The 27278-nt window shown below is 55.9% G+C and overlaps 1 protein-coding gene across 4 annotated transcripts; it reads right to left on the bottom strand.

The window, feature by feature from the left end:
- Positions 1–264: 264 nt before the first annotated feature.
- MIGA2 (mitoguardin 2) lies at positions 265–27278 on the bottom strand. 4 transcript variants are annotated; one of them, XM_045468577.1, is made up of 16 exons: positions 27150–27278; positions 24230–24469; positions 23404–23614; positions 20896–21008; positions 19611–19740; positions 19076–19212; positions 12707–12824; positions 10653–10753; positions 9935–10050; positions 8674–8746; positions 8394–8480; positions 4532–4630; positions 4089–4223; positions 3294–3347; positions 2417–2533; positions 265–2191 (listed from the first exon to the last, which is right to left on the bottom strand). In XM_045468577.1, the coding sequence occupies exons 2-16, from the start codon at positions 24323–24325 to the stop codon at positions 1985–1987; spliced, it is 1794 nt and encodes a 597-aa protein (XP_045324533.1). In that variant the 5' UTR covers positions 24326–24469; positions 27150–27278; the 3' UTR covers positions 265–1984. The 4 variants fall into 4 exon arrangements, with proteins under 4 accessions (XP_045324533.1, XP_045324534.1, XP_045324536.1 ...); XM_045468578.1 differs by having other exon boundaries at positions 19611–19728; XM_045468580.1 differs by having other exon boundaries at positions 23404–23556.

The raw sequence follows: 27278 nt of genomic DNA, 5'->3' as shown, positions 1-27278 counted from the left end.
CTGAGCTGGATCCAGGCTGTCCCCCACCAGTGGCCTTAAGCACTGTGCTGACCACTCCCCCACCTCACCCCCAACCCTAGGGGCCCTCCCTGTCTGAGGGACCCATCCACGCTGCCGGGTTGCCAAGTGGCCTCAAAGGGGCTCGCCAGGCTTCCCTCGGCCTTTGCCCTCCCGGAAACTCCACCAACTGCATCCCAAGGAGCGAGTCCCCAGCGATGGCCCAGAAAGCAAATGGACCCATCAGCATGGCAACGTGGAAGGACATTGTTTAATAAATCATTTATTTGACTTGAGGTCGATGCACACACGCTCTACCATACAAAAGTTGGAAGCTGCAACAAATCAAGTGCCAGAGGCAGTGCATGGACGTGTAAACAAAAACAAATGAAAACACTACTCTGAGTGATCTGGGAGCAAACCAGAATAGCTGGGGGGGCCCAGGCTCAAGATGACATTCAGAGTGCAGGGGAAGTGCAAATGAACGGAATGTGGGGCTGGAGGGGAGGAGGGTCCCCCCGGGCCTTCCCATGCAGGAGGCTGCTCCTTCCTGGACACCAGCCTCAGAGTGGGGGGGGGGGTTGGGGCCAGAGCCCTGGCTCAACACAGGGTCCTCCAGTCTGGGGGAGCAGGAGCGAGCGTGCAGGGAGGTGATGGGCCGGACCCGCACCACCCCTCTCCATTTCCCTTCTCTCTCCCTCCCAGGACCCCTTTGCCATTCGGGGGAGAGGGGCCCTGGTCTGAGGAGCCAGTCCTCCGGAGTACGGAGAACAAGGAGGAAGAACTCAGTTTCTCTGGGAGGCCTCTCAGCCTGAAAGGGGCAGAATCACAAAATAAAGTGTTAAGGCAATAAATAAAACATCCCACCTCCGGTGAAAACACTGAGTGAAGTCAGTCTGCAGGGCTCACAGCACCCTGCAGATGTGGGGACAAGGTGGGGACGGCTGGAGGACCAGCCGATGCACAGCTGGAGCGTTTGTGCGTCGAGCCAACGGCAAAGCGCCCGGCAAAGTTTCTTGTCCTAATGAGGGCAGGGGAGCCAGTCCAGCCCTGTACATCCTCTGATCCGCCCGATGTGGTCCCTGGGCCCGCCATCGACGGCAGCACAGGTGACAGGCCTGCGATGAACCCTGGTCAGAGCCTCCAGCTCAGCCCTAGCACCACCCAGGGGGTTCCAGGCTCACAGAGGCAGGTGGGTGGGGCAGGAGGACCAGCCCCACCTGTTCCATCTTTGGTGGTGGCAAAGGGGAAGAGAAGTGACAGTCTTTGGCAGGACGAGGGAATGTCAAGAGGACAGCATCCTGGTTTCCTGCTTGGGTTTGCCAAGGGCCCAGTCCCTGCCCAGACGTGAGCACAAGGAAAGCAGACCCACCCCGTCCCACCCTTGGATGGTCCAGGCCTGCCACCCGTCTAAGGTACCCCCCCCCAACACCAGGCACTCTGTGGCCCCCACCCTCCCAATCTGGAGCCGCAAAGTCTCTAGGGTGGTGGCAGGGGTGGGGGCCAGCAGGCACTGGGCACCAAGAGATGGTCTAAAGCCCAGGTCCCTTCTAGCTCAGGCCATCCGTGGCCTTCACCAGAGCCCCACCACCCCGTCTTCCACCTCTACCTTCCCAGCCCTGTCGTCAGCAGCCCTCCGGCTCTGCCTGTCCCACCCCTCCTCACAACAAGGTCTCTCTCTGACCACCTTCCTCTCCCTCAGGCCCCACAAGCCGCTGGTCCAGCTGCTGCTTTGCCCAGGGACAGCTGAGGGCAGTCAGGCAGGCCCCCAGGACTCCAACCCTCTCTAAGGAAGTTTGCAGGGATTCCCAGATGATCAGGGACAATTGCCCTAGGCCACCAAAGCCCAGGCTCTGCCGACGCTGACAGCCAGGGACACCCAGGCCCTTCGACACCAACCCTAAGGAGGGGAGGAGACGGCCTTTTCACTGCCATCGCCATGTGGACAAGACCCAGGCAGCACCCCTCCCCGAGCGTGCACCCGCCACTACTGGAGCAACTCCGGGGGGCCGTTCTCTCGGGGCAGCGCCCCGTTCAGGCCAATGCTGCTGGCCACCGGCGCCCCCAGGTAGCCAAGCAGGATCTCGCTGCGGCGCCGGGACAGCTGCAGGATGTCGTCTGCCAGCGCCGGCACCGAAGTGTAGCGCACATTGTCCAGGTCAAACATGTCCCTCAGGTACTGCACGATCTGGTGCTGGGGGGAGGGCTGGCGTTGGGCCTCGGCCACGGCCCCTGCCCCCCTGCCCCCCGCACTGACATCCTCCGGACCACCCAAAGCCCCTTGACCCTCCCCCAACCCGTCCACAGGCTCCCGCCCTCCTGGTGCTTCCTCCGGACCCACGTCGGCCAGGCTCCCCCCAGGCACCCCCGCTCACCCCTTCTCGGGGAGCAGCCCAGGCAGGCCACACACTCCGTTTACCTTGAAGAAAGCACAGACTTCAGCGAGCTGGGGTTTGGGTCCGAGGAAGCCAAAGGCTAGGACGGGGCTTACGTGCTCCGATACGGAGTAGAAATGGGAGATGAAGCCATCAGGCACCTGCAAAAGTGGTGAGGCTGAGGGCTGGGACGTGGCCAAGCTGGGGGGGTGGGGGGGGTGGGCATATCAAGAGCTGGGCTTTGGGGGCCTGGCTCAGTCACGTGCTCGCTGGGTGACGCCGGGCAAGTGACAGGGGCTTTCACCTCTGGAGAATGGGGGGTAACCTCAGGGCGGCTGTGAGGACTACACGAGGAAGGGGGCGGGCTGGGCTCCGCACCAGAAGTGCCCAGAGTACTCGGCAGTGGCAGCTGGTATCAGCTGGGCAGCAGGGCCTGGCTGGCAGGGGAGAGCGATAGATCACGGCCCAGTCAGAGCGCCAGGCGCTGCCTGGGAGTACAGATACCGGCCTGTGGGTGGGAGGGAGGCGACTCCACCAGCCACACCCAGACGCCTCCGCCACCGCCACGCCGGCCTCCACCCCTCTTGTGGGCCCTTCCTCCCTCAAGGATGCCCTTTCCCCTCGGGCCCTTCAACAGTTTCCGGTGGCCCACGCTGTGCTGGGTCCTGGAGAGATTAAGCGGACCTATGTGTGCCTTCGAGGTCCCCCTGGGAAAGGGAGAGAGAAAGGGCAGGACAGGTGGACAGTGCTGTGACAGAAGCCAGAAGGGACTGCAGGGCCTGGGGGCTCAACTGGACCTCCTTGCAGTCAGGTGGGGGGGGGGGGGTTGGCATTCTTCTGCCGGGCCCCACCCCCAGCTCAGGCCATGCGGATTGGTCAGCAGCACTGGGGGCCCCGCCCTGCCCCGCGAGGGTCACTCACCATCAGCAGTCTCCTCTTCGCTTTCAAGACTGACCAGCAAGCAGTGGCCAGGGCCTAAATCAAAGATGGGACCCCACCCAGGTTTCAAATGACAGGTCGGGCCTGCAGTCCCTCCCTGATCCCAGCTCTCCCCAACCCAAGCAGGAAGCGGGCGCCTGCTGCCTGAGCTCTGTTGCTTCCTTCCCCTCAACTAGGAACCAGTCACACCTAAATCTGACCTGGACTCTAACCCTTACTGCCGCAGGCCCCTCAACTAGCGGCTGATCTTCCCCAGGTCGCAGTTCCCTTCGCTGTGAAACGGCCATGGCCGAGCACCTCCACCTCATTCAGAGGTCGTGGGGGTCCATGGTCACCGCCTACAAACTGCGGGTAGAAGACCAGCCCCCGGCCATGTAGCACAGCTGCCTGAGGGGCCCTGCACTCAACTCTCTCCTGCTGTTCCTTCCTTCTTCCTATGTCTTAACTTGACTTAATAACGTGCATTAAAACGGAGCAGAATTCACCACGGGAGACCACAGTGCAGAAGGAAATGCCCCCCACTGCGTGGGTTCTAAACGGGCGCAGAGAACATCAGCCTCCCCTGGGAAGTTGCTCCAGCGCAGATGCTGGTCTGCCCAGCCCACAGCCCCACATCGAGCAGGGGAGGGAAGCCTGCCCAGCAGGGTGACCGCTGCCTGACGGCGGGGGTAGGGGGCCCAGCCTTGGTGCCCAGAGCCAGGGACGGAGGAAAGCAGGGTCCAGGCCAACGCGTGGGGTGACGGGAGCGTGTGTGGGATGTGGAGGGCAGCCACCCACCGTCTCCTTGAAGCTGTCTGACAGCCAGCGGTTCCTCAGGACGGCGAGCACCGAGGACGGGGGGTTCTCCAGGTCCTCGAAGGCGTCCATGAGTATGAAGTCCAGCACAATGTCGAAGAAGCTCATGCACACCACCTGTGAGAGGGCAGGGATGCTCTGAAGGCTGCAGGGCCACTGTCCAGACGGGAAGACCGAGTCCAGAGAGGCGTGGGTGTGTGGGGGCCCGGGTGGGAACACAACAGGTGAGTGGGCGCATCCCTGGGCCGCAAATGGGGTACAGCCGGGGCCGTCTCCCCAGCAGCCTGGGCCCGCTGGCAACAGTCACGGAGCCACCTCAGACCCTCAGAATCAAGGCAGAGCTCGGCACAGGCATCCCTTCCCTGCTCAAGGATGTTCGGTGCAAGGGACCCCAGGGCACTGGGGCTCAGCACAAACCAACTCACCCCACGGCCCTCCAGCTCCAGCCGTGTGGTGGCCCAGGTCTCAGGCTGCAGGGCATAGCCCATCATCTCCTCGTAACTCTCCAGGAAGCCTTTGGGGCTCTGTGGGGAGAAGCACAACCCACTCTGGTCATGAGAGAGGCTCTAAGACTCACTTGGACTAGATCACAGGGGCAGGCCTGTGCATGGGGGACGAGCCAAGGCAGGGCTGAGGCCTATCCCCGAGCAGCGGCCGTGGAGGACACCCGGCAAGAAGTGTCCTCTACCCACCGCTACGCGCCTCTGCAGACACCAGGCCACGTCTGGGAGAGGTTCAACAACAGCGCGCCCTGCAACGTCTCAGACCAGCTCACGACGGAGTACCAGGTGCCTTCCGGGAGATGCGCATGACACCATGAGCTCACTTTGCAAAGATGCGTGAGGACAGGAGGTCGAGTCAAGCAGCCAAACATTCCAATCTGCACGACCCCGGCTACCACTGGTGAAACGGGAGAACCTGCGGCCCACACTCACGGGTCGATTCTGGGGGAGTCGGGGAGCTCCGGCTTGTTACACAACCAGCCCGGTGCCTGGGCCTAAACGATAAATAACATACGAGACCTGCTGCTGCCGGCACACAGGACGGGCTCTCCGCTCTCTGGGGCTGTGGGGCGGAGCTGGGGCTAGCGACGCCCCGTGCACATGTGGACGTGCATCTACGGACACGGAAGGCTGGGACGCGCCAGGGGCTGTGCTGATAGGGGCCAACTCAGCGAATTCGTGCGGTCTTACGAGGAATGGTCCGGCAGTATACCCACTTTCTAATTAGGAATACCGAGGCGGGAGATCAGGATTGGGAGATGCGGGAGATCAGTGATGTGCCCAAGAGCCAGGCAGGGTGGAGCTGACACACGACCGCACAGGCAGGTTGCCACCCCTTATAAAGAACTATGGGTGGAGAAGCCACCAGATAGATGTTCGCCAAAATGTGAACAGGGTGGTGGAGTTGGGGACAGTTTTTCTTTTTGCTGTTATATATCTGTTGGGTTTTTGTAAAATGAGCATGAGTATTTCTATAATCATTTAAAGAAAAAAATAGAAAAAACCATTTATATTAAGTTTCAGAGAGAATTTGCTAGGATGGCCTTGACCATGACTTAACCTCCAGAAGCCTCAGTTTCCTCATACGTAAAGGAGGACGATGAAGATAAGGGCTGGCCAAGCATGTCTGACACCATCTCACAAGGTCCCTGGGGCACACCCACTCACACTGGAGAGGGTGCATGTCTGGCCCATGGACACACAGTGACGAAGTGGTCTGATTTCTCAAGTCTAGAGCCTGGGTACTGTCCACAGGACTGGCACCCTCCCAGCTCTGCCTGCCTGCGACAACCCAACAGGGCTGTGTCGGTTCCCGCTCCAGTCCCAGGGCTCCGCATAGGTGAGCTCCGCTCTCCAGAGTGCTAACCAGCCATTCACCAAACCTACGTCCCGCACCCGAGCGGAGGCAGAAAGAGGAGAGCTGTACTCCTGGGCCTCGCAGGGGGCGGCCACAGAGATGAGGCCGTCTGCTAAGCTCCTGGCACTCACCTTAGCCTCACCTGCCCACCCTTCACTTGTCCGTGTCTTCACTCTCTTGGGAGCCCACAGAGAACAGGCCAAGGGCACAACTGGGGTCAGGCCAACCTGGGTTCAAATGCCAACTCTAGCCTTCCCACACTTAGAGACCTGGACAAGTTCCTCTCCTTCAGGCTCTGTTTCCTCATCTGCTGAGTGGACAGTGTAGTCAGGACTAAAGGAGCTACTGGAGGTAGAGACGTGTCTAAAGCTCAGGGCCCGCTGCCGGGTAAACAGCGGCTGCTGGGAGAATAATTATGCACCCTTATGGAGCACCTACCCCGTGCCAGGCCCTGGGGCTGGGCACACCTGTGCCGGGACAGCTGTGGTCCTGGCCCTCACGGAGCTCACAGAGTAGTGACAAAGAGCAACCCACAAATGGGGTGCAGGGTGGGTGTGCTGGCGGGGTGAGCCCAAGGGCTCTTGGCAGAGTCCTCCTGAGGAGACAGACGGGCCAGCAGGGGCTTAGAAGATGGGGAAGCAAGGAAGAGCAAAGAAGGGGGGGTGAGGGGGGCTTCCAGATGCCGCTATAAGTTCCACCTCCTAACCTCGGTGCTGGGCACACAGGGGTTGATCTTCTCATTAAATCCTAGATATCCGTTTTTATACCCTCGTGTGCGAATTCGACAGTAAAGTAGTTAACAACAACAGCATGGAGGATCAGTGTTCCAGGTGTTTAGGGACCACCCTGTGCCATATGCGAAGGCCCGGATCAGGGAGAACGTGTGGAAGAGCCTATACGCTAAAAGCCTGAGCCCTTCGGTCTGGACGAGGCCAAGTGCACATGGCAGCCGGTCACAAAACGAAACTCGGTCTGTACCTCAAAGGCAGCGGAAGTGAGGGAGCACGTCAGGCAGTTGGGTAACGAGATCAGAGGCGTGTTTTCGGAACCATTACTCAGACAGTGAGGTGAAAGTCCTGGGGGTGGGGGGAGGCATTTTCAAGGGCTTTGCTCCAACGAGGGACCGATCAACATGACAACTCAGGCAACCTTATTAATGACGAAATGTGAAGGAATGGATACAACAGATTAAAAGGATCACTGAGACCCAGCATCGGCCAAGACGTAAGGAGACGCACTGTTACACAGCTGGCAGGAGCTTCGGTCATTAAGTTGTTGAGGCATTTCAGACAGCAAACCGGGAAGCCCTTCTAACTGGGCCCAAGACACGGTATTGCCACATCTGGGTTTTGCCCCACGGAAAACCAAAGGTACCTAAAGAGGTCCGTAACAGACAGACTAGAACAGCAGTGTGACGGGGGAACGTCAGACACAACCGTAATGTCCACCCACTGGAGCACGAGCCGAACCACAGTCAGCCCTCCCGACGGACTACTGCGCTATCGGTAAAAGTAACCATACCTGCTGACATGGACAGATAGACAAGATACGCTCTTACACAACACAATAAAGCTGCCCAACAGTTTGCAGGGAGCTTTGGAAATTACACAACCATGTCCAAGGGTTATCAGTCCATGAAACCGAGCAGGAGAAACACCTCGGTCTCTGGCAGGTGGGGCTCATGGAGACCAATGATGGTTTGCATTTTAGAGTCACTAAATGGTGTAAAACCGCGTGATGGTATCATCAGGTAAAAAGCAAGACAGGTCTCTGGGGCGCCTGGGGGGCTCGATTGGTTAAGCGGCCGACTTTGGCTCAGGTCACGATCTCGTGGTCTGTGAGTTCGAGCCCCGTGTCAGGCTCTGTGCTGACAGCTCAGAACCTGGAGCTTGCTTCCAATTCTGTGTCTCCCTCTCTCTCTACTCCTCCCCTGCTTGCTCTCTGTCTCTCTCAAAAATTAAATAAACATTAAAAAAATTTTTTGTTTTAAAGCAAGACGGGTCCATATTTTTAAAAATTAGTACAGGAGGGGCGCCTGGGTGGCTTTGTCGCTTAAGCGTCTGACTTCGGCTCACGTCATGATCTCGCAGTTTGTGGGTTCGAGCCCCGCGTCAGGCTCGCTGCTGTCAGCTCAGAGCCTGCTTTGGATCTTCTGCAATTCCCCCCCACACCCCTCCCCAGCTCACGTGCATGCGTGCTCTCACTCTGTCTCAAAAAAAAAACATTAAAAAAAAAAAAATTAGCCCCGGAAACCCCCCTAAGCCTTTTCCAGGAAACTCCCCTAGAGCCTTCAGGATGAAGTCAAAGTTCCTCAGCTTGATTTCAGACTAGGTTTTGTTTTTTTTTTTTTTTTTAACAGAACCAAATAAAAGTTACAAAAATAAAAATAAAAAAGACAAGGTGAGAAGAAAACCTGAAAAAAGCTACCTTCTCGGCCTTGGTCATCAGGCCCGTCACCATCTGCCGGCCAACCTCCCCGAAGAAAACCTGGTTGCTCTTGTCTTCCAGAAGACCCTAAGGAATGAGGAATGGAGGGGAGCGAGCCGTCGGGATGGCAGTCCCCCAAAGCTGGCAGAGAGGTCAGTATAATGGGCCAGGCAGGTGACTCTGTCTGTGCAGAGGAGCCAGGGGCGGGAGCAGGCCTGGCAGACCTGCCTGACTGTCCCCAGCCCCGGCTTCGTCCTCCCCAGGCGTCCCCGACACCCACCTCGAAGGCTTGCCGCACACAATGCAGCTTGGCCAGAAAGTCCTGGTCACTGTAGCAGCCCAGCAGCTCAGTCCTGTGGGGAAGCACACACAGTCACACCCCCTGGGCCCCGTCCAGCGACGCCCCTGTGGGGTCGGGGTGGAGCCGTGCGTGGCCCCGCCTCAGCCAGGCAGCGTGACTTTGGCCAAGTGCCTGCCCTCCTCTAGGGCTCGGCTGCCCCCAAACCAAAGGAAGAGGCCGACTAGCTGGTCTCTGAGGACATGTCCTCAGGAGCACTGAGTACAGCTGGCCGGTCTGGACACTGGGAGTCGTGCCGGCCTCGGCCTCCTTCAGGCCCCAGCCAGCAAAGGACCCTCACTGGCAGGGGACTGGAATGGCCAAGCAGGTCCCAGCTGGCAGAGTGCCAGGACAGGGGGCTCCCGCCCATTCTGGCTACCCTCATCCACCTCACTAAGGCTTCAACCAGGCTTTCCAGCCATGTTCGGTCAGTGAACTTTTTAAAGTTTATTTATTTTGAGAGACAGAGAGAGAAAAAGAGAGAGAGACAGTGTGTGTACGCACACGTGCGCAAGCACAGGGAAGGGGCGGAGAGTGATGGAGAGACAATCCCAAGCAGGGGATTCGAACTCACGAACAGTGAGCCGAAATCAAGAGTCGGAAGCTTAACCAACTGAGCCCCCGGGTGCCCCTCAGTCAGTGAACTTCAAATGCACATGCTTAAATCTGGAGTCATGGCCAAAAGTCAAGTTCTGAGTTCCATATCAAGTGGCAAAACTAATTTAAGATGAACAAGAAACTGAATTATGCCACAGATAAGAAAACTGAGGCCAAGAAAGGTTAGGCAACCTGTCCTACGCGCGATGAAGGGACAGAACCCGGCAAGGATCGGGTCTGTCTGTCCCCAGAGCCCGGCCTCGGGGCCACTGCCAGGACGGATTCCTTTGGGACACAGGGCTCAGAGAGAGTGCCCACTAACAGAATGGCTAGAGCCCTCTGACAACTTCGCGGAAGTAGAAATCATGGTTAACTCACTAATTACACGGGTCTGTGGTTGCTAGTTTCGGGCCCGTCTGTCTCGGAACCTAAGGCCGTCCTCAGCCCTCCGCGTCTGGGTCAGGAGCACTGTGGCCCTCGGCCAGTCTGTCCAGCTGAGTCCTCACCAAGCACTGCTGGCTGGCTTCTCCGGCCTCCGAGGGGGACAGGGCGCACCCACCTGCCCCCTGCCCCCCCCAACCCCCCGCCTCCTTCCGCACACGCTCACCTGAGGGTCCGGCAGGGCACCTTCCCCTCCTTCACCAGTTGCAAGGCCTCCTCGTAAGCGGCGGCCGGCCTGGAGAGCGGGATCGAGTAATCTCCCACCTGCAGGGACTCAAAGAGCTGGGGGGAGGGTGCGCAGGAAGAGGAAGGTTGTGTCAAAGCCTGTGTGGACCGCATCCCAGCGGGTGAGGGTGCCTGCCCAGGGGACACCCGAGGGCCAACATCTCAGAGGGGATGCCAGAGGGAACAATGAGCCAAGAGGCCAGAGGCCTAGATTTCAGTCCTCAGCATCCCCATCTCCAGGAGCCCTTCCCAAAGGGACCAGCTGCTGGACAGGTGCCCACACTCTCACCACCCCCCCACTCCACCCCCCCGGGCAGGACAGCTGGGCCTGACACGTGTGGCCATGACAGGAGACTAACGCCAAGCAACAGGCATGCAGTCTAAGAAGGGAGAGGTCAGTGTGGGCTGGAGCCATGGGGGTGGAGACCCCTGCCCTCACCCACAGGACCTATGACCCCGGCTTCGCAGGCTCCCCTGTCCCCAGCAAGTGCGTGGAGTCCCCAGGGAGCCGCGCTTGGTAACTGCCAAGTTCCGCCCCTGTCAGAGGAAATGCCTTCGCTTTCCCGTGACCCAGTGCTCACGGTGAGAGTTCACACAGGGGCCTGGACTTCACGCCACCCTGCCCTCCCTCTCTGCCCATCCACCCCGTGCCAGGTCACCTCTGTGGCAGAGAAGAAGGAATCCTCAGAGGTCAGGCTGTCTTCATCGTCCGCCCGTAGATGCAGGGAGCCCTCTGTCAAGGGGAGCATGAGGGTCCTCTCTGGGAAAAGCAGGAAGAGAAGGGCTGAGCTGAGAGTCCGAAATCACCGGGCTTTTTGGAATGTACACGTGCCCAGCTACTAACACGCGATTCCGGGCCAGATGCTGCTACTGACCACACAGCTCCGATTTACTGAACACTTGCACGTGAAGATTCTGGGCTCACGGCCTCAAATGAATGGCTTCATTCAACGGTACGCCATCCTTGGAGGTGGGCGCGGTTAGGCGTGGAACGAGGCTGCTGAGGGGGCCATGCAGCCGCACCCTAGGCCCGATGGCCCCTGAGCTCTGCACGGGCAGGCTCCGCTGTACTGTGCAGCCCCGAGCAAGGAGACTCCCACCTCTCACACACTGAAACTTAGCCACTGGTAAGAGCTCAAGGGAGTCCACGGGCCACCTGGCATTGCCAGCCCCACCCACGCAAGGCCTGCAGGGGTCCGGACCTTCAAGGGCTCTGAGGAAAGGTCTCCCAAATAAGCAGAGACTGTGGCCCTAATGGCCCCACCAGCCTCCTCTGTCACATGGGGAGGCCACAGGGGGCAGGGTTCCTCCTCAGGCAAAGCCACTTGGAGACAGGCCGTGGCGGGGTATGTCGAGGTAGCCAGCCCTTGCCCGGCCCGCGTCGCCGCTGGCAGAGCTGAGGGGCCGGACACGGGAGTCTGATACACCCCCTCGGGGCTGACAGCACCCAGAGAAGGGTCCTGGGGCCCGCTCACTGCGTGCGGTCTGACACACGGCGGGCACCAGGAGAACGATGGCCGTCTGGCTCAACATCTTCATGACCTCTCGGCGACATCATGTACTTGTACCTCAGAGGAGTAGGCAATAAGACGACTGTTTCCTTGGCCCTTCGGCCTGTTTTCAACTAATCTCCACATGAGCCATCCCTTCTGACTACCTGGTGCCCACAGAAGAGGGCTCAAACCAAAAGCCTGGAGCAGCCGTCAGGGGAGATGCCAACATCCACACCTGAAGGTCTGCTCCCGAGGGGAAGGGGCAAAGCACACTGGCCAGGGACTCCCAGGGCCACACCAAGCCCTGCTCCTGTCTGCTACGTGTAAAAGACCGCCACCGGGGCGCCTGGCTGGTTCAGTCAGTAGCACATGTGACTCTTGATCTCTGGGTTCGAGCCCTACGTCGGGTGTGGGGATTAGTTTAAAATGAAATCTTTAGGGGCACCTGGGTGGCTCAGTCAGTTGAGCGCCCAGCTCTTGACTTCGGCTCAGGTCATGATCTCACAGTTCGTGGGATCAAGATCCACATCGGGCTGGCTCTGCACTGACAGTGTGGGGCCTGCTTGGGATTTTCTCTCTCTCTGCTCCTTCCCTGCTCACATTCTCTCTAAGTAAAAAATTAAACTTTAAAAATAAAATAAAAATAAAACCTTTAGGGCACTTGTTGTGATGAGCACTGGGTGTCATATAAGAGTGAAGAATCACTAAATTCTACTCCTAAAACCAAAATTACGCTGTATGTTAACTAACTAGAATTTCAATAAAAACTCGGAGGAAAAAAATGTTCTCAATAAAAAAATGAAAACTTAAAAAAAGAATGCCTTTTTTTTAAACATACACAGTAAGTCTTCACCTTGCTTTTGAGTTGGTTTATATAGAGAGAGCGTGCACACACGAGCGCAGCAGAAGAAAAAGGAGAGGGAGAATCCCAAGCAGGTTCTGCGCTGTCCGCACAGAGCCCAATGCAGGGCTTGATCTCAAGAGAACGTGACCTGAGCCAAAATCGAGAGTCGGATGCTTAACGGACTGAGCCACCCAGGCACCCTAATGCCTCTGCCTCTTGAAGCCTCAGTTGCCCCATCTATGCAATAAGGCAGTGATCAAATGAAGTCCAAAGGCTCTGAGGACTTTGAGGGAGCCCACACCCCGGTCTCTCGCCACCTCCCACCTCCACCCTGCCCCCACCCCATCCCACCCCAGCCTGTACCAGGCCAGCTCACCAAGGTCCAGCAGCATGCTGTCAGAGGGGAAAGTGGACCCGAACTCCTCCTGCAGGTGGTAGGCCCGGTGCAGCAGGGACTCCAGCTTCTCTGCAAACTCCCTTCGCTGTGACTCTGGCTGCAATTAAAACAACGGTTCGATACTCCCCAGGCCAACAGCCCCTTCCCTCACCAATGATGGGGGGGAGGGGAGCAGGCCCTGGGGCCCGGCAGCGAGAGTATGTATCTAGACCTGAGCTGTCCAACACAGCGGCCAGCCAGTCACACAGAGCGACTGAGACTTGAAATGTGGCCTGTCCCAACGGAGAGGTGCCGTAAGTATGAACACGTGCCAGATTTCAAACACTTAGTGCCGGAAACCCACCAACGAACGAACAAAAGTCCTCTGAAACATCTCCATGATGTTCCACGGTGATCGCGTGTTGAGATGACAATATTTTGGATGTACTAGACCACAGAAAATGTATTACCAACGTGATTTTTACCGGTTTCCTTTCGCTTTTGAGCGTGGTCTCTAGGAAACTTTAAATGAGCTATATGGCTCTGCACGGAACAAGGCTGCTCTGGACCCCAGCAGACCTGGGTTGTGTCCTCGGCACCACCAGTTCCAAATGGCGTGACCTCGGGTAGACGACCTCCTCATTCTAAGCCTCTGTTTCCGTATCTGTCAACTGAGATGAGAGTACCTACTTCCTAGAATTTTAGGGAAAACTTGAAGGAAAGAGGGTATGCAAAGCCCTGCACACAAGACTGGCCTGTGGTGATGACCAGTATGTGTTGGCTGTTGTAACAATCATTGTGATACGATACACAACATGCACGCAATGTGGAAGCTGTAATATAATACTCATCATGTAAGACATCTGATATATATATACATGTGTAATAACACTAATACAGTCACTATTCCACAGTTCCCAATTCCACTGTTACTACTAACCGCGTGTGCTCAGGAACGTCCTGCACCTGAGGGGCAGCAGCCTGTGGCTCAGTGACCTCCCCACTGCCCTTGGCCTCCAGGCTGGTATGTGGAAAGAAACACCACTCCTTTGACCCCAGGAGCTTCTCAACCAAGGGGCCAGGCACGGGCAGGCCTGGCTCTGTTTTCCACCAATGCTGCCAGATCCTATGCCTGTAGGTAACCGGACTCTGGGGAGGAGACGAGGGCCGGCTCTGGCCTCAGGCGCCTGGGGACAGAGGTGGAAGGGCTCAGGGGAGGACGGCAATGACGGAGATGGCTGCTTACACTGAGTGCTCACCCGGAACCAGGCACTTCGCTGCTCAGCCTCACGGCATCCTTGAAGGCAGGTGGGCCTACGACCCCGATTCACGGAGGAAAACTCAAGGGAGGTTAAGTGGCCCAGCCTGCCCAGCTAGAGCCCGGCTGAGCCCAGGGAACCTCAGACCCACCGTCCACTTGGCCCAACTCCCTGAGAGGACCAGACCCCGCCCAACGTGGCCGGCAGAGCCTTGTAGCTCTGGCAGAGGTCTGCCAGTTCTCTCTCTGCAAAGCGGCCTCGGGTTAGGGAGCGTTTCTCTGCCGTCATGGTCGCACCGAAAGCGCAAATGACGAGAGAAAAAGGATAGGCTGAACTTCATTGAAATTAAGAACTTCTGTGCTTCAAAGGATGCCATCAAGAAAATGAAAAGACAATCCCCAGGATGGGAGAAAGTACCTGCAGATCCTGTCCCCGATGAGGGACTTGTATCTAGAATGAAGAGCCCTTACAAGTCAATAATAAAAAAATATAACCATCCATCTATGGGTAGACACTTGGATTGCTTCCGTATGTTGGCTATCGTAAATCCAAGTGTCCATCCACAGGTGAATGGATAAAGAAGATGTGGTCTACGAGGGTGCCTGAGTGGCTCAGTTGGTTGAGCGACTGACTTGAGCTCAGGTCATGATCTCGCAGTTTGTGAGTTCGAGCCCCGCATCGGGCTCTGTGCTGACAGCTCAGAGCTTGGAGCCTGCTTCAGATTCTGTGTCTCCCCCTCTCTCTACCCCTCCCCTGCTCACGCTCTGTGTCTGTCTCTCAATAATAAATAAACGTAAAAAAAAAAAAAAAAAAAAAAAAGGAAGTGTGGTATATAAATACAATGGGGTATTATTCAGCCATAAAAAAGAATGAAATCTTGCCATTTGCAACACGTGGATGGATCTAGAAAATATAATGCTAAGTGACATAAGTCAGACAGAAACAAACACTGTGTGATTTCACTCATATGTGGAACTTAAGAAACAAAGCAAAAAAAGAGACAAACAAAAAAACAAACTCTTAAATACAGGAAACAAACTGGTGGTTGCCAGGGCAGCGGGGAGGGAAACGGATAAAGGGGATTAACAGTAGCCTTAACATGATGAGTGCTGAGTAATATATAAAATTACTGAATTAAAAAAAAAGACAAATAGCTTAATTAAAAATCAAGCAAAGGATCCGAATAGACATCTCTCCCTAGACCTACAAATGGCCAATGAGCACACTGTTAGCCCAGGGAAATGCAAATCAAAACCACAATGAGATAACCATTTCATACCCACTAGGAGGCCTAGAACCAGAAAGACGCAAAAAGGAGTGTTGGTGAGGACATGGAGAAATCAGAACCCGCCTACACTGCTGATGGGAACGTAACATGGCACGTTACGGAAAACAGGCTGGAGGGTCCTCAAAATGTCAAACATAGTGTTACCACAGCACCCAGCAACTCCACTCTTAGGTACACACCCAAGAGAGTTGAAATCTCGTGCTCACACAAAAACCTGCACACGAATGGTCGTAACAGCGTTCCTCCGGAGAGCCACAGAGTAAAAACAACCCACGGGCTCGGCTCTGTTGAGCGTCCGACTTTGGCTCAGGTCGTGACCTCGCGGTTGGTAAGTTCGAGCCCTGAGTCGGGCTCTGTGCTGACAGCTCAGAGCCTGGAGCCTGCTTCGGATTCTGTGTCTCCCTCTCTCTCTGCCCCTCCCCCACTCATGTTCTGTCTCTCCCTCTCTCAAAAATAAACATCAAAAAAAAACCCCCACAAAAACCCAACTGCCCATCAATGGATGAATGGATAAATAAAATGTGGTACATCTACACAATTGAATATTACTCGGCAATAAAGAGAAATGAACTAGTGATCCAAGTTATTAGAGTGAACCTTAAAAAAAAATATATGCCATAGGAAAGAAGCCAATCATAAAGGCTATTGATTGCATGAGTCCCATTTATAGAAATGTCCAGAACAGGTAAATCTATAGAGAGGAAAAGTAGATGAGTGGCTGCCTAGGACTGGGGGGCACAAAGGGATGGAGGGGGTCTGACAAAGTACATGGGATTCCTTGGGGAAATGATGAAAATGTTCTAGAGCTCATTGTGGTGATAACCACACAGCCCTCCATATACTAAAAGCCAATGAATTGTACAATTCAAAATGGAACTGGATGGAAATGAATCGTATGGGATACGAATAATATTCTAAGAAACCTGTTAAAAATTCTTTAGCACAGAAAACCGCCTGGAAGGATACCAAGTGGTTATGTCTGGATGAAGGGTCATAGGCATCAATAATACTGACACCAACGATCATTTCTCGAGCAACTACTGTGCGCCGGGGTCCTACAGTTGGCAGTGGCATCCCGCCGAGGGCCCCAGCACGCAGGGAGGAGGAAGGCCTCTGCCCAAGTGACACAACACGAGCTGCGCATCAAACACTGGGCATTTTTTTCCCCCCACTCTTTTCCATTCCTATAGTTTTCACTATTCTTTAGGGAATTCTTCATCGCTTTCAGGAAGAAGACGATGAAAGTTCTAGAATGTTCAGATGCAGTCTTAGCAATCAATACCATTTTGGAACTAAAACTGCCTCCCTTCCCTTCCACGACCTGACAGAGTCCTGCAGGTGTCCATCAGCCGCCACAGGCAGAGGTGACCTGGTGCAGCTCTGCCCTTGGGCACCAGAGGCTTTGTCACCCCCCGGGGACCTTCTCTGATGTTCCTGTAGCGACACTGCTCCTTTTGTGTGGCAGGCCTCTGAGCCAATGTCCCCAGCTAGAGAAGAGGGCACCACACCTTCAGCTGGTGCCAGGCATGTCCTCATCCTTATACTTCAAACTATTTCCCAGGCTCCCCTGCCAACTGGCTCATAGCCAACTAAGGCGCAGGTGGAGGAGGTGTGGAGCGGGGCAATGGGCAGAGAAACTCCTCTCCCAGTCCTGACTCACACCGTATCTCTGCCCCACCCTGCCCAAACGGGGCGACCCCTGCTGGTAAGCCCCCTCCATGGTTCTGGGTTCTGTGGCTCCTGAGCTCCAGCCCGAAAGCTCTCGGCTCCTCCCTCACCTGGGCCACCTGCGTAATTCCCTGGGCTAACCTCCCTTTTTAACACCCGAAGTTGCTTCCGTTTCCTGGCTAGACCCTGACTGACCCTCCAGAGACTGTCAGACTGCTCCCCGAAGAGCCCCCGCTTTGTCCTCGCCCCAGCAGAGGACAGGAGCTCATAGGTTTGTCGTTGTTGTTGTCGTTTAAATACAGAAAAGCACAAAGAGTCAACAACAGTCCATGGGCGCCTGGGTGGCTCGGTCGGTTAAGGGTCCAGACTCTTGATTTGGGCTCAGGTCATGATCTCTCATGGTTCATGAGTTCAAGCCCTGCATCAGGCTCCACACTGAAAGCACGGAGCCTGCTTGGGATTCTCATTTTCTCTCTCTCTCTCTCTCTCTCTCTCTCTCCCCCCCCCTCCCCTGCTCATGCTCTCTTTCTCTCTCAAAATAAATAAATGAACATTAAAAAAATACTAAACAGTCCACAATCCTATCGCCTATACAAACCCTCCCCATAAGCAAGGCTTGAAATCAGGAAAGACAAATGATAAAGTGACATGAAACCCCTTTCCCCCCTTTCCTTGTAGACCCTCTCCTCACAGACCACAGTTAATAATTTCCTGAGTTATCCGTCCAGAGGAAAGGAAAAATCCACATGCATACCAGCAGTTACCAACTGGCACACATGTACATAGATATGTCTTTAAAAAAAATTTTTTTTAAGTTTATTTATTTATTTTGAGAGAGACAAAAACAGCTCGAGTGAGAGAGGGGTGGGGAGAGAATCCCAAGCAGGCTCCGCACTGTCAGCACAGAGCCCAATGTGGGGCTCGAACTCGCGACACCATGAGATCATGACCTGAGCCAAAACCAAGAGTCAGACGCTTAACCGACTGAGCCACCCAGGTGCCCCTGGATATGTGTCTTTTTCAACATGGACACACACAGGTCATGCTATACACATTCCACATCTTGCTTTTTTCGCTTAATGACATATTGTGGAGGCAGCAGCCTATCAGCCTATATAGAGTGTCCTCAGCCTTTTAACGTCTGCGTGGTACTCCAAACCACTTTTTAATTTTTTTTTTTTTAACGTTGATTTACTTTTGAGAGACGAAGACAGAGTGCGAGCAGCGGAGGGGCAGAGAGAGAGAGGGAGACACAGGATCAAAGGAGGCTCCGGGCTCCGAGCTGTCAGCGCCGTGCTGGACACAGGGCTCGAAATCATGAACCGCGAGATCACGACCTAGGCCACCCAGGCGCCCCTACTCTGGACCACTACTGATTTGACATGTAGATAGTTTTCTTTTTTTTTTTTTTCCTGGTCTTTAACTGTTACAAGATAACGCTTCAGTAAACACCCGTCCCAAGAGGTGTGTTTGCTATGCTTTACGCCAAAATTTTTTATTTTAGCTTTCTTACTATCTCCTTTCTGACATTGAAATAAATACTGACTGGGGCACCTGGGCGGCTCAGTCGGTGAAGCATCCGACTTCAGCTCAGGTCATGATCTCGCAGTTTGTGGGTTCGAGCCCCACGTCGGGCTCTGTGCTGACAGCTCAGAGCCTGGAGCCTGTTTCAGATTCTGTGTCTCTCTCTCTCTCTCTCTCCGCCCCTCCCCCACTCACACTCCGTCTCTGTCTCAAAAATAAACATTAAAAAAAAAAAAGAAAGACAGAAATACTAACAGTGCCAAACGCACCATGTAAAGAAAAGACAGGACACAGGCTGTGTGATCCACTCAACCGAACGCAGGCTACTTTTCCCCCCAGTCCTTCATAAAATGCCCCTTTTCCTCACATAGTGGGGATCGGGGTGTGATCATCACCATGGATTACTGGGCAATTCCCAAGTGTCGGGCATGTGCTAGGCACGTCACGTTGAGTATGTGACCTGGCTGGATCGACACCCTGGTCGGGGGGAAAACTCCCACCCAGGACAAGCGACTGCCTGGCACAAGGCCAGGCTGCCACCCTGCCTCCCGCGGCTGGCTGCCGCTCCAACCCCCCACCGACCTCCTCCACGGCCGGGAGCTCAGAAAGACACAGGAGAGGACCACCTACCTCAGACAGCACCTCCGAAGCAGTCTCGGGGTTCCGCAGGCTGTCCCCCGGCGTGGGGGTGCTGCTGCTGTCCCCTCTCTGCCCCACGCTCAGCGCCTGCTCCCACTTCTGTAGAGCCTCCTCGAACAGCTCCATGCCTGAGCCCGGGCAGGAAGAGAAGCGAGAGTCCGACCTCAGTGACGGAGAACAGCTGGGCCCCACGCAGTGTCACTCGGGAGGGGGCTCAGGAGACCAAGGAGGCGGGAGGACCCCCAAAGGACAAAAACGGGCAAGACTCTATGAGCCCGGCCCTGATCACTTTTCCACCGTGGCTCAGGTGACAGGCCTCCGTTCGGACCAGGGTTGTTCCTGGAGACTGTCCCCTGTCCAGAAATGGCTGAACAGCCCTGAATGAGGGTTTGGGCGTCCAGGAGCGGGGTTGCAAAGCGGCACCCGGAAAAGTGTTCTGAGCCCAGCCTGGGCTCCCGAGAGGAGACCATTCTTCCCCCGACTCTGCTCCAGGAGAGCCCCCAAGGCTGGCCTCTTGGCCCCATACCCTGCATGTAGAGACTCTCCGCATCGCCGTCACCGGCGGTCACAGACTCTTCCATCCCTCTGGCATCCCATGGTCCTGAGCACGCAGCCGTGGGGCTGGATGAGTTCACTGCTACCATCTGGGCACCAAGCAGCACAAGGACCCGAGGGCAAGGGGTAAGGCCCTCCCAGGCTCTTTGTAGGACCCGAGCCCCTCCCACTGCCTGATCACGTCGCACACCCTCTCCGAAGACCGTCCCTGAAGCCGGCCCCTGGCACGATGGCCATACCCTCAGCACGGCCTGCTTCCACCAACTCTCAGCCCCTGACGGCCCCTTACACAAGATGTAGAAGTGGGAGGAATGGAGGCCAATGCCCGGCCCGGAACCAGCAGCCTCCAACAAAAGCCGCCCTGGGTCCATTCCCTGCTCTGGGGTTCTGTACTGGGAGGACTAGGAAGACTGAGGGAGCACCCACCACACACAGGGTGGGGCAGAGCCCGCACTCGCCACAATTTCTTGCCCTGCCAGGACGTGGGCTCCTCCAGGCCAAGAGCTATTTCTTGGTCACCCCTGAGTCCCTAGGGCAGAGCCCAGCTCAGAGCTTGCTGAATGGATGGGTAAAGAGATGAGCAAATGAGCCCAGAGCCACTCTCCAGGAGAAAATATGCCCTGTATCTCACTGATCTCTATATCCTCAGCAGAGTCCCCAGCATAAAACAAATGCCTGCTTGGTGCCTGATGAATGAATGAATGAATGAATGAATGAATGAATGAATGTTCATAGACCAGTATCTTCCCCACAAGACCACAAACCTCTCTTCTGCACCTATCCACCTTTCTCTTGCCAATGCCTGGCACTCAGTAAGTGATCAGTGACAGTCTCTGAAAGCCTGCATGGATGGGGCACGTGGGTGGCTCAGTCGGTTGAGTGTCCGACTTCAGCTCAGGTCGTGATCTCACGGTTCGTGGGTTCGAGCCCCGCATCGGGCTCTGTGCTGACAGCTTGGAGCCTGGAGCCTGCTTCGGATTCTGCGTCTCCCTGTCTGTCTCTCTGCCCCTCACCCACTTGCATTCTGTCTCTGTCTCTCTCTAAAATAAATAAACACTAAAAAAAATTTTTTTTGAAAGCCTGCATGGATGGACGAGCGAATGAATGAATGAATGAATGAATGAACGAAGAGACCGAATGAAATCTCTTCTCCCGTCTTCCCACCAGTCTGTAAGCTCCCCGAGGACAGCAACTAGAGCCTAATCTGTGCCAGGGACTGAGCCCAGAACCCCTGGTGCCCTCCCCCAGGTAGTTACCGAAGCCAGGCTGTGGGAGGAGCCTGAGCGCTTGCTGGGCTCGATGGAGGAAATGCCACTCAGAGTGTCGTTGCTCTTGCTGCTGGGGCTCTGCATCCTCCGGCTGGCGTAGCCTGTGAGGAACAGGAGGGCAAGGGTCACGTAGGCTTTGACCCGAGGCTGTGCACAGGCTGTTCCCACCTCCAGGCGATCCTCTCCCTCACCTGGGAGCCTGGACTCCCCACCCTTCTAACGCAGGGTGACGGCTGCCTAGTGCATGCACCTAGCACAGTGCTATACCCCTGCATGTCATCCTGCTCACTGCCATGTCCCTGTCACCCAGTGCAGGGCCTGGCCCAGAAGGCCCCGGATCTGCCAGGCAAGTCTGAGAATGAGGGCTGACAACTTCCCCAACTCCTCCTCACTCAGTTTCCCCTGTGTCGCTGACTAACTAATTTGGAATTCTTCTCCTTCCAAGAAGAATTTGAGACAATGACTTTTTTTGGGGGGAGGCGGGGAGCAGAAGCGGGGGGAGAAGCAAAGAGAGGGAGACAGAGGATCCGAAGCAGGCTCTGTGCTATCAGGCTGACAGCAGCGAGTCCGATGTGGAGCTCAAAGTAACGAACCTGAGATCATGACCTGAGCCAAAGTCAGACGCTCAACTCACGGAGCCACCCAGGTGCCCCAGGGTAGCTAGGTGGCTCAGTGGGTTGAACGTCTGACTTTGGCTCAGGTCACAATCTTGCAGTTTGTGAGTTCGAGCCCCACTTGCGTCGGGCTCTGTGTTGTCGGCTCAGAGCCTGGAGCCTGCTTCAGATTCTGTGTCTCCCTCTCTCTAGCCCTCCCCCTCCTGCACTCTGTCTCTCTCTCTCTCTCTCTCTCTCTCTCTCTCAAAAATGAACATCAAAAAAAATTTTTTTTAATACACACATGGGAAAACATTTTTAATAGGTTTTTTTAAAAGTTTATCTATTTTGGGGTGCCTGGGTGGCTCAGTCGGTTAAGCGTCCGACTTCAGCCCAGGTCATGATCTCACAGCTCGTGAGTTCGAGCCCCGTGTCGGGCTCTGTGCTGACAGCTCGGAGCCTGGTGCCTGCTTTGGATTCTGTGTCTCCCTCTCTCTCTGCCTCTCCCAGCTCATGCTCACATTCTGTCTCTGTCAAAAATAAATAAACTTTAAAAAAAAAAAAAAAAAGAGTTTATCTATTTGGAGAGACAATGCAAGTGAGTGGGGGAGGGGCAGAGAGAGAGGGAGAGGATCCCAAGCAGGCTCCCCGCTGTCAGCACAGAGCCCGACGTGGGCCTCAAACTCGTGAGCCATTAGATCACGACCTGGGCTGAAGCCCTGCACTTAACCGACTAAGCCACCCGAGGCACCCCCACACACAAAAAAATGATTTTAAGTGAGAAAAGTAGGGAGGGGATAATAAGGTAACACCAGAGATGGTGGTGGTGGCACAGGGCAGGTGAGAGGCTGGCGCAGAAACGGCTCCAGGTTTCCCAGGGGTCAGCGCCAGCCCGAAACCCAGCCTCCTCAGCAATTCTCAGGTCCTGATCTAGACTAGCCAAAAGACTCGTTTTTCCACTTGCAAAGGGAAAACTTCCCTTCTGCAATGAGAATTCACAATTAAAAATCATTTTCACTTCGGGGGGGTTCTTTTTTTTTTGCTTCTTAAGCCAGGTTTCTCCCAAGATGTGAGCCTGTGAGAACTTCGTGCCTTGGGAAGAGGGCCACATGACACTCAGGTCATGGCCAATGCTGGGTTGCTGGGTTACAAGATAAACAGGGGCCATGAGGGCTTTGAAAGCCACAGCAGCACACACAAAACGGTTCAGAGGCTACCAGGCAGGGGCTGGGTTAGAGGAGAAGGGCTGACCGCGAGGGACATGGCGGGTGGGGATTGAGAGCACGGCTACGGGTGTTACACAAAATTACGTGAAGAATTGTATGCTAAAGAGGCGCCCAGGTTTAAGCGTCTGACTCTTGGTTTCTGCTCCTGAATCTCTCGGTTCGGGAAATCGAGCCCCACCTCAGGCTCCACACTGATAACGCAGGGCCTGCTTGGGATTCTCTCTCTAAATAAATAAATAAACTTAAAAAAAAAAACAAAAAACACTGCACACTAAAAAGGGTGAACTTACTGTATACAGAGTCAACCTTAACTTTTAAAAGGGGGGGTGGGGACAGAATACCATATGGCTCTGAAAGCACATGGCCCTTCTTGCTCCCACGCCAGGGACTTCCCTCCCTGGGCTGCGTGCCACCAGCCCGCTCCGGACCCCCAGGTGCTCCCAAAGGGTCCTCAGATACTAAGAACAACCGCCACCGACAGGACATGTGCGCCCGGGCGCATCACCCACCAAATCCTTAAGGCGACTCAGGGAAGGGTCTATTGCCATCCCTGCTTCACAGACGAGGGGAAATCAGCTTGGAGACGGGACGTCACTAGCCCAAGATCCAACAGCGAACGTGGGGCCCAGCCGGGACTTGACTCTAGGTCAGGCCCTCCCCCACTGCCTCACACCTACCTTTCTTCACCGACGGCACCTTCCTGGCCATGAGGATGGGGAGGGGCACCGTGCCCAGATGTGCGCCTCCGATCTCCGGGCCGACCTGCTTCTTCCTCCGCCGTCGCCTTTTTAGCTGGTGGGCGGCCAGGGCCAGGGCCACAGTCCCCAGGGCTGTGGCAAAAAGAACCTTCCGCAGGCCTGGAGTCAACCGTAGCTGGGAGAACGCAGACTGCAGGAAGAGAGGGAGGCAGCGGGGCCCAGAGCTCCGTGGCAGGCAGAGCTGCTCTGGGGAGCACCCGAGGGGTGGAGGGTGCCTCAGGCACTCAGGGACTATTTGCTGACCAGGAATGATAGAGAGGCAGTCGCCCCAAGGGGAGGGACCCGGCCAGGACTTCTGAAACGTGGACCACGGAGATGTAAAGAGGGGGAACTGGGGACAGCAAAATGACAAGGCCACAGAGATCACATCTGGGGTCCAGGAGGTGTCCCTAACTCCGCGGGTCATGATCCTAACAGCTGCAGTGGCTTTAAGGAAGTGTCAAAAGACCTGGTCAGTGACAGACATTTGAGGTTGGCAGAGAGGGCATCACTGACCCCTCTTATAGACTGAAAAACTGAGGTCAAGTGCTCACACAGCCCTAGGGTGAAGAGCGGGCTTGGGGCTCCAGACTCCTAACCTAGTCCTTCTTGCTGTGCTGAAACAGGAGACCCCAGAAACCTGGGGTAGCAACAACAATGAGGGAGAAGCTTTCCCAAATGCTAGGGACCCTGAGACGAGGGCCTCAGTGTTTTGGAGACCAGAGGGGTAAAGACAGGACCACAACCCCCCCGCCCCAACCTTTACCTGCCCGAACGTCGTGTACAGGAACACAGGGATCTCGGCCACCGTCATGGCCAGGGCCTGGATCACGGACATGCCCTCGGTCCTCCGGAACGCCATGGCAGGACCAGCACCCTGGGCAAGAGCCGTCGGGTCCAAGAGCTTCCAAGAAGAACGTCTTCAACTGGCTGCTGGCTGGGTCCCAGGCACCGTCCACGCCTCAGAAAGACAGAAATGCACATACCAGAGGGTCCTTCCACAGAGCTGAGAGACGAATGACCAAGTTAGACACAGTGAAATGCTCACGTGAACACAACGAAATGCCCCTAAGAGTGTCCTGCGGGATGAGGTGGGGGCAAAGCCTACCAGTGCAATGCCAGGCCCAGAATAGGGCCCCTATCTTCTGCACCCACCAGCAAATGCCCCACAGACCCTCTGCCCGCCCTGAGTCCTAGGAGCAGAGGACAGCAGCACTGGCATGTTGGCCCAAGAACGGACCCAAGGCCTGGGAGATGGGACAGTCACCCTCAATCCTGGGGCTTTACGCCACACTTTCACCATCTTTTCAAACCCCGCGGTCCATCGGGTAAACAAAAATGTCAAGCCACCAAAGGGTCATGCCCCTGACTGGGAATCATTATACCTTTTTCATCTCCCGCAAAGCCAAGAATGCTTTTATTTCCTGTGGGCTGTATTATGAGAACAAGCAGGGTATTTCCTCAAATAACAACAGCTCCTACACGCTACGTGTGCCCTTTGTGCTGAGTTCTTTGTGCTGAGCTCTTTACGTATGTATGTTAGTTCACTGAATCGTTACAATTCTGTGAAGGAGGTGCTAGCTAGCCGCCCCCCCCACCACCCCATCTTTGCCAATTTCCAATGAGGAATGTGAGGATCAGAGTGGTTAAGTCAGGAGTCCATGGTCATACAGCTAGTATGGGGTAATGTGGACTTGGGCCAAGATCTACTGGACTTTAGACTCTGTGCTCAATACAACCCTTTAGCTAAATCTGACATGGAGCTGGAAGCCGCAGGACCACACACTACCGGGGCAACATTCCCCTGGGGCCTTCTGAGACCCCCTGGGTTCCCCCCGCTGCCCCATCCCAAGCCAGCGAATAAGCATAAGCATCTTAAGCACACTTTGCCCAGTCTCCAAGATCCTGCAGAGTGCTCCCCGCCCCTCCCGCCCCTCCCACAAAGACCAAGGATGCCTTCAAGGTCTCCCGGGACCTCAAGCGGAAGGAATACACAGGCCAGGACAGACCCCATCAACCTGGGATGGCAGCCAAAATCACTGGAACAGCACAAGAAACCGTTTATCCCCAGTGTGCGGGAAGGATGGACGATCCTACCAGTCTAACTCTGGAGCTCGGCTGTGTGCATGAGGGGGCGGCAAGCAAGGGCACAGTCTAGGACCAAGGAAACGGTCGTGTTGTCAAGGCTGCGAGGCTTAATTTGCTTAGCTGCAATTTGCTTAGCTGCAAATTGAGCTATGCAACCTCCAGAGGTCGGGGCCCAGGTTAATATCACAAACCAGCCCTCTCTTCCCCCGCTCCCCCAACCTGGCCTGGACCTAGGAGCAGGGGAGACGAAACCACCAGAACACCAGGGGATCAGCAGCTACTATTTCCCAAGCGCTTACTACTGTAGGCCAGGCTTGGAACAGGCGCTCCCTGGAAAGCGGTGGCCTGTGAGTCTAGTCACTCACAGACGCCCATTGCTTATGATGGGAAAACTGAGGCTATGAGAGGCAAGCGGCCTGAGCGACCTCGCTAACTGACCAAGCTGGGGTGTGACCTCGGCTGCAAAGGATCCCAAAGCTATGGTGTTTCCCCTGAGCTGTCCACTACAACTGCCACCTCCCTCTCCATGCCACACCTGAAAGATTTCGGGGCGCAAGCGAGAAGAGCCCACAAGGAGTAACAACAGTGAGCCTGAACACATGCTCCAGGAGTGAGAGAAGCCTGGGAGGCCAGGTGTTTGCCTGCAGGAAAGTCAAGAGCAGCCTCAGCTGTCCCAAACGAGAAGAAGAGTCGCACGTGCAAGGTGACAACAGGGGCCCCCAAGCCTGCTTTGCTCCAGGGACGGATCCACAGACTCAGCTCAACTGTGCCCTATTCACCCCCGACACAACCCAGGAGAAGCCTCCTCTTCTCTATGACAGCCTGTAGCAATGCTCCCCACCCTTGCACATTTCCAATGCCATTCCTACCTGGACAAGTCACTCTATAACCTTGGACATAAACATCCGCATTCTACCGCCACTGTGGCACTTACAACACCCTCAGCCCGGATGCCCACATCTTGCGCAGGGGCACCTCCTCCCTTGAAGTGGGCAACCCCATTAATGACTCTGGCCTGAGCATCCCGCCTTTCCTCCTTGACCCCATCAATGTCCCGGACCCAGGCATTCCTCTGAACCACCCTCTGCCCAGTCTCTCTTCATTCCACATTAGGTAGCTTACAAGTCTGACCAAGCTGGGCGCTGGGCACGGGCCACTCCCACACTGGGCCTCAGCAACATCCCCTTCTTCAGGGTCTGTTCATTTCATCTCGGTTATCACCCTGCGCAGCCACAGTTCAGGCCCCCTCCCCTCTTACCCGACCCCCGGAATACCCTTGAGGGTCGTCCAGATGCCCACCGGCGACACCTCGGCCGGCGCACCTGCTTTCCCAGCCCAGGTTCGGGTTCCCGCGCCCCTGCAATGTTCCAGGCCCGGGCATCTCCTCACTGACCTGGTACCTTCCGTTCCACCTCTCGCGACGCCCACGGCCCGGGTACCGGCTCATTCCAACCCGGGCCCTTCTAGTCCGGCTGAGCCCGGACACCTGCGCTCCCACCCAGTCCTCTGCTCAGACCCGGTTCCCGCCAGCTGCAAGCCTCCGTCCCAGGCCCTGCCGCGACGCCCGCCGGGCGGGCTCAACCAAAGCCGCCACTCACCCAGGATCCCATCGCTGCGGAAGGGCAGCGTCTCCTTCTCCAGCGCCCGCGCAACCAACCTCGAGGACACCGCGGGGGGGGCGTGGCCCCACGCAGGGCCAACCCTTCTTTGACCAATGAACGTCGCCG

The sequence above is a fragment of the Leopardus geoffroyi genome, chromosome D4 (genome assembly GCF_018350155.1).
Source record: "Leopardus geoffroyi isolate Oge1 chromosome D4, O.geoffroyi_Oge1_pat1.0, whole genome shotgun sequence".
In the NCBI taxonomy this organism is placed as follows: Eukaryota; Metazoa; Chordata; class Mammalia; order Carnivora; family Felidae; genus Leopardus; species Leopardus geoffroyi.
This window is presented reverse-complemented; position numbering and strand designations above follow the sequence as displayed.

What these genes read in the sequence shown, in the direction of transcription:
- MIGA2 (XM_045468576.1), bottom strand. Translation starts at nt 23,890, where the DNA reads ATGACCCGCGGAGTTAGGGACACCTCCTGGACCCCAGATGTGATCTCT. An exon ending in GTGTGCGGCAAGCCTTCGAG is followed by an intron (nt 8,481 to 8,673) that starts GTGGGTGTCGGG and finishes CTCATTCCTTAG; the next exon opens with GGTCTTCTGGAAGACAAGAG. An exon ending in TGATGACCAAGGCCGAGAAG is followed by an intron (nt 4,631 to 8,393) that starts GTAGCTTTTTTC and finishes TTCTCCCCACAG; the next exon opens with AGCCCCAAAGGCTTCCTGGA.